Source organism: Danio aesculapii, chromosome 5 (genome assembly GCF_903798145.1).
Source record: "Danio aesculapii chromosome 5, fDanAes4.1, whole genome shotgun sequence".
NCBI classification, from domain to species: Eukaryota; Metazoa; Chordata; class Actinopteri; order Cypriniformes; family Danionidae; genus Danio; species Danio aesculapii.
This window is the reverse complement of record NC_079439.1, coordinates 15,949,564-15,956,010: the sequence shown is the minus strand read 5'-3', so window position 1 is coordinate 15,956,010 and position 6,447 is coordinate 15,949,564. Positions and strand designations below refer to the sequence as shown.

The window sequence follows — 6,447 nt, the reverse complement described above, 5'->3', positions numbered from 1 at the left end:
TTTAAAAATATTATTATTTATTATTACTGTCAAGGGTGATATATTTTTGTTTGAAGGTTGAAATAAGCCCAAAACGACCACATCACAGTCCTCTATTGAATAATTCATCTCTAATTTCTGTCCAAATCAAACATTTCTGGAGTTCTGAGGAGAACAAATACAGCCCGTTGCATTTCCTCCAAGTAAAGAAATTGATAAATCTTTTTGCAAAAACTGTAGAAGAACTGCAAATGCTAAGCGAACAAGTTTAAAGGTAAAATATTTAATGTTTATTTTACAAGTTCAGCACAGCCATTCTGTTCATTTATTTACTTGAATTGCTGTACGTCAGTGCCACGTTACAAGCTTCACGGATTTGCTAAAGGTGGTCTAGCATTTTCCCAAAAAAAAAAAAAAAAAGAATTAAAAATCAGGGCATTTCAGCACCTTCAAAACAGCGCAACATGCAAATAATCCATCTATCTAGAAGCTCAATGGCTCAAGAGTAATATATATATAACTTATGGCTTTTTAAAAGCAAAAACAAAAAGTGCATCCAACACAAAAGTTCAGTTCCAGTCCGTGATAATGCATTATTTGTCTAAAGAAGTCCTCCTCGTAACTCCAAACACTAGTTATACTGCAGTTTCCCAGTGGCCTGTCATTGTTCTGATTCTGAATTCACAGGCCGTCCAGAGCAAATGTTGTCCATATGCTCCACAAGGACATTTGTGACATGTCTCCCTTCAATAAATATGGCAGCTCCTCTTCTCATCCGTCAGAAGCCACTACAAAAGTTGTGTCCATTTCAAAACTCAACAAGTGAGTCCGGGACACAAAGGTATGTGTGTGTGTGTTTTCAGTTTAATCAGTCATTATCTGGGTCCGTAGTCGTAATTAGTTGGTGCGCTCGTTGCAGAGTACATGTTGGCTGTGGTTGGGTTCATGTGTGGATGGTAACCGTGGCCTCTAATGCTGGGTGAGGGATAGGGGGACGGCCTGGTTTTGGCTCCCAGGTAGTGTTCGTAGGTGGCTGGATACTTGTAGGGATGATGATGCAGAGTGTCTGGTGGCTGCGGATGTCCGTCGAGGCGTAGTTCGTGAGGTGGGCTGCGTGGGCCGGCTGTGAGGGGCACGGCATGGAGGCCGCTGAGGACTGGAAGGGCAGGGCTGAGTACTCGGGACATCAGCTGGTGAGTGGGGTCAGAATGGAGAGGATTCCCACTGGGGTCACGGTCATATTCTCGCCTGCTGTCCTCTGTGGGTGTAAAAGAAATAGTGTGTTAAATATAGGATTTAATGCAACATGCTAAATGTTATCATGCACAATGAATAAAGTCTATAAGTTAGAGGCTCTTAAAAAAAATTCACACGTCATTTTTATTTTTTGTTTGGACATGAAGGCAGGATCAACCGATCACACACATTAGACTGATAGCTAACCACAATTATCATTCATTTCAATTCAATAAACTTTATCCCACATGGGTTAGAAAATTGTCTTTATACATAAATAGACTTATACAATTATTTTAAAAATCCTATTTAAAAAAACAATGGCAGTGGTTTGATAAGCTGTTGCTCGCATATGTCAAAATGGAGAAGAGCATTGCAATCTATTTTTGATGTTAACCCTTTAGCTGCCCTACCAAGAAAATAAAAATTTGGATTGCATTACTTACCTTCTAATGTCGCTAGTTAACACACTCAGTGCATTTTTTAACACATCCCATAATTTCTAAAATGTCAACCTCTACCAAATGGTTGATATGTTGGTTTATGGTAAAAGTACTTGAATTAATACATACAGTATACAATGAAAAATCTGAAAATATGAAGTGTAAGATCAATTTATTTAAAGACATAATCAAAATAAAACTTTTTTAATTACTAAATTATCTTTATTTTTAGAAGTATGCCATAAATTATTTTAGATTCTCATTTTTTAACACCTTTTGTTGCTGTTTTTTATAATAAAACCAAAATCAAGTAGCACAACAGGATTATGTTTGTTTGATTTGTTTTGAAAACCAACAATGCTGTGTGCGCGCCCTTATTTAAAACGGTCACTCTTTAAATGACTTTAACAGTCATTATTTGAAAGAGCAGACAGTTAACACCAACTTTATAAAAGATTACAAATTGATGTTTTTGTAGAACCAAAAGAACCCAATATGATTATTTTATTAAACTTCTACAATGATTTTTTCAGTAAACAATTCTTAAAAGAACATTGCCTTTCTATTGAAAAAATGTCTTTGCTGCCTTAAATGTTTTAGTTGAATCAAACTAACATAAGTCAAACTGACTAAAATCTCAAGTTAAACTTTGTAAAACCTTGAAGGGCCAAAAACCAAACTTGATTGAGGCTAGTGGGCTGAAGGTAAATATAGTTGCCATGGGTAATTTCCTAATTTATTTAATAATATTTAAAACTAAACTAGAAAACATTGCTTTATATTAACTAATACAGTTTTTTTATATTTATAATGAACTTATTAATGTAAAAAATGAACAATCTCATTTATAACATAATTACACTAGTTTTCACCTTGATTTGCTTGCCAATGTCTTCTGCGTAGTGCTCGATCCGTTGAGTGACAGTATTTACATTTAAAAATCTGATTCATTTACAACATTTAACTGAAAAATTTAATTGCAGTTTACTTTTTTCGTAGCTCAGCAGTAAAAACAAACAAAAAAGGTCACGTTAAATTATGAATGACAATTTCTGTGTTAAAGGTGTTTGCCCCATTGCTCTGCATTATTCTCACTCTCCTCTCAGATGGGATGGTGGGCCAAATTAAAGGTTACAATGGGCCAACTTTGGCCCGTGGGTCCTACTTTGGGCATCTCTGACCTAAAGAATTTGGTTGAAAGCTGATTAGCTTATTAAAATAAGTTAAAGTAAAATAAAACTATTTGTTTTCATGATTTTTGTCATACTAGAGTGAAAATAAATCCAATGATCAAGGCAGGCATAATTTTTTAGATTAAAATACATATATTTGTTCAGTTAAATTAAGCATTTTTTAATAACTACTTTTACACTTGCTTCCTGAAGAATCAACGTCATTTTCTTATCCTTCAGGAATTTTATTTATCATTCATTCATTTTCTTTTCAGCTTAGTCTTTTTATTAATCTGGGGTTTCCACAGCAGAATGAGCCGCCAAAATCTTATTTTCATTATTCTTATTATTTTTGTAAACATGTTTGTCTAATGATGCCGTTTTAAATGACTTTTTACAAATTCAAGAAGCCCAAACAATGAGTTCATGGACCTGAACTGCAATGACAAAGCGGTGTAATTTGGTTCATTTGTGTAACGAGATGTGCTGCGCTTGATTGGCAGGAAAAGTCATGAGTGTCCTTCAGCCAAAGAGGCGAATTCTCACAGGAAATCATTTTACACTTTGTGAAGGACCGAAAAAAATCTCAGTCTGAGGAGCATGTCCTCCAGGCACACAGCTGTTCAAACCTTTTTGTATTGAAATCTGCGGCGCTCAACTAGACGAATGTAACTGTTTTGCCCAGTGGAACGGTGATGCTAAAAACCCAACAGACTGGAGCCATTACTCTACCGAAGACCCTTTATTTGGGTCTGTTGCTCATTTCAGGCGAGTTGGCTTTTACACGGTAATCACAGCAGAATACGGTTTAGTGTTTATGTATGTGAGTGTACATTCCTGTACAGACCGTTTGATCAGTAATGGATTTAAATGTGTAATAGGCACACAATATTATCCGTAGAGCAAATGTGAGCATTCGTCTTGTCATATTGTTGAAATGTTCATTTGTAAACAAAGGAATATTGTTTTAACACATAGTTTTCTAGCTAAATCAGATTGTGTTAGCAGTGTTTTGTATACAGACCTTTTTCTGTGCCGTTCTGCTGTGGGGGAGAAGACATGGGGTTTCTGGTTCGAGCAAACGCACTCATGATTTGCAGAGAGCCTGGTCTGTGATTTCTGGGCCTGGAGAGCAGGCAAGATAGAATCAGGGACTGGAATGCATTGTTTTATGAAAATGAATAATATGTCACACACTATTTGACTTTTAAGGGTTTTAGGTTGTCTTTTAAATATCCATGTAATGTAACAGCCTTAAACCCTGAAAAGTAGAATGCTGTTTGACATATTGACTGTTCGACCATTGTAAATAGCATATTTTTTATCTGATATATTTATTTGTGTGTGTGTTTTTTGTGCACAAATAAATATGTCATTTATAATTGTTTGAGTAAAACACGTTTATTTTTATGCTGTAAATTGCTCATGACATTTCTTCCAAATTCAGAATACACATTTTATTAAGAGTAATTTCTTTTCAAATAAATAAAATAAAGGTTGAACGTTTTCAGACAGGTTTAAATCTATATTTAGACAAAACAATACACTAGAACATGCTGGAATGTGTTAAACCAATTCTAGGGCAAATATGGTCAAACTGACGGGATTGAAAAAAATTAATTATAAAAATGTAAATTTAATTTAAAAAAATGACCCAACTTTGGTTTTATCCACATTTGACCCAATATTTTTTTGTACCAACGTTTGAGCTTCAGAAGCTACATTTTTTTAGGTTAAATAATCATTATTCTAAATAAAAACAAATGGGGAAAATAATATTAACAAATTAACAACAACAAAAATTATGATTAATTTGTTATTCTGACTATATGGTCACATGGTCACATACAAATATGACCATGATTATGTATACAGTGCTCAGCATAATTGAGTACACCCCATTTTAAAAATAAATAATTTTTATCTCAGTGAATATAGACAACATATTTTGGTGCATTTTAACAAAACAGATTTAATAAACAGATTTTTATTAAAATAATATTTCAGTCACCAAATATACTTAGAAATTAAAAGATAATACAATTAAATTCAAGCAAAATATTATATAATATAAAAAAATATATAATTACAACCTATAAAATTTCAACCTAACTTTTTTGCTTCTTCTTTTTCTCTCTCTCTCTTTTTTTTAATTTGTATTTAATATTTTTCTTTAACATATAAATTTTGGTGTTCTAGTTTTTGGACCGTTATGGTACGTTATTTTGTTAGATAAACTCCAGATTTGGCTTCAGCACTGACTAATCTAATGTATATGTACACATATAATATTGTATAGCTTCCTATCACAAATATGAGTTTAAAAGATAGATTTGTGAGGGGTGTACTCATATATGCTGAGCACTGTATCTCTCCAACTTTGGTTTTGTCCATATTTGACCCAATATCTTTTTTTTAGAGATACCAAAGTTTTAGCTTTAGAATTGAGATTTTTTGGTTTAAATAATCATTGTTCTCTGTAAAAATAAATAGGGGAAATAACAAAAAAATTTAAATAAAATAAATAAATAAATAATAATTTGTTATTCTGACTATCCATTTTCTAGGGGTAAACAATATTTGTATCTGTAATAAGGCCTTAACAGAATAAAACAAATATGAGCATGATTAAATATTTTCCAATTTAATTAAAGATAATATTTAAGATACAGGGGAAAACAGACAAGTGGGCCTGTAGCTACAAAACAAAGAACAGTTATGCTACAAATCTGGCGGGCTAATGTGTAATTCATTGTCTAATGTGCATGTTTGTTTTGTTGACATTAATCTGCCTAATTACTTATGTTTTTCCCCAGATGCTGGGGCAAATATGGTCAAACCAACTGGGTTAAAATATATATATTTAAATTAAATATCCAACTTTGGTTTTGTCCATATTTGACCCAATATCTTTTTTCAGAGGTATCAAAGTTTTAGCTTCATAATTGAGATTTTTCGGGGTAAAATAATCATTCTCAATAAAAAAACATCTGGGAAAATAACTTAAAAAAATACAAATTAAACAATGGATGAATTGTTATTCTGACTAGTTGTCATTTTCTAGGGGTAAACAATATTTTATCTGTAATAAGGCCTTAAAAATAGTAAATCAAATATGACCATGATGAAATATCTTCATATTTAATTAAAAGTAAGTTACTTTATCTGAAAATATTACATAATATTTAAGGTACAGAGGAAAGTAGGCCTGTAGCTACAAAACAAAGAACAGTGATGCTAAAAATCTGGCGGGCTAATGTGTAATTCATTGTCTAATGTGCATGTTTGTGTTATTGACATTAATTTGTCTAATTAGTTATGTTTTACCTCAGATAAATGGAAGAAAATAATATTGGAAAAACTCACCAGTCCTCGGGATCACAGTCTCTGAAGCCTTTGGCAAACGGATTGCTGGCGATTTTCAGTTGTGTTATCTGAGAGGAAGAGAAAGAGAAGTTGAAAAATATGGAATTGCCAAATGAACAAATACGGGTATTCATCCCAGTATTGTTCACTTATTTTTACTTATTCAGTGTTATTGTTTATACAGGTAATCAAGTTCATTCCAGAGCGTGTGTTATTATAAGCCTTTTTAAATTGTAAACTCATTTGTCCGC

At 32.8% G+C, this 6,447-nt stretch overlaps 1 protein-coding gene across 4 annotated transcripts in view; it reads right to left on the bottom strand.

Moving 5' to 3' along the window:
- Positions 1–246: 246 nt before the first annotated feature.
- Positions 247–6,447, bottom strand: part of tbx1 (T-box transcription factor 1) — a 32,500-nt gene continuing 26,299 nt past the window's right edge. For all 4 annotated transcript variants that reach the window (XM_056457448.1, XM_056457445.1, XM_056457446.1 and 1 more), the window contains 3 exons: positions 6,197–6,264; positions 3,855–3,955; positions 247–1,237 (listed from right to left, as the gene is read on the bottom strand). In XM_056457448.1, coding sequence (XP_056313423.1) covers positions 855–1,237; positions 3,855–3,955; positions 6,197–6,264 — 552 coding nt within the window. In that variant the 3' untranslated portion in view covers positions 247–854. The remainder of the gene's footprint in view (positions 1,238–3,854; positions 3,956–6,196; positions 6,265–6,447) is intronic.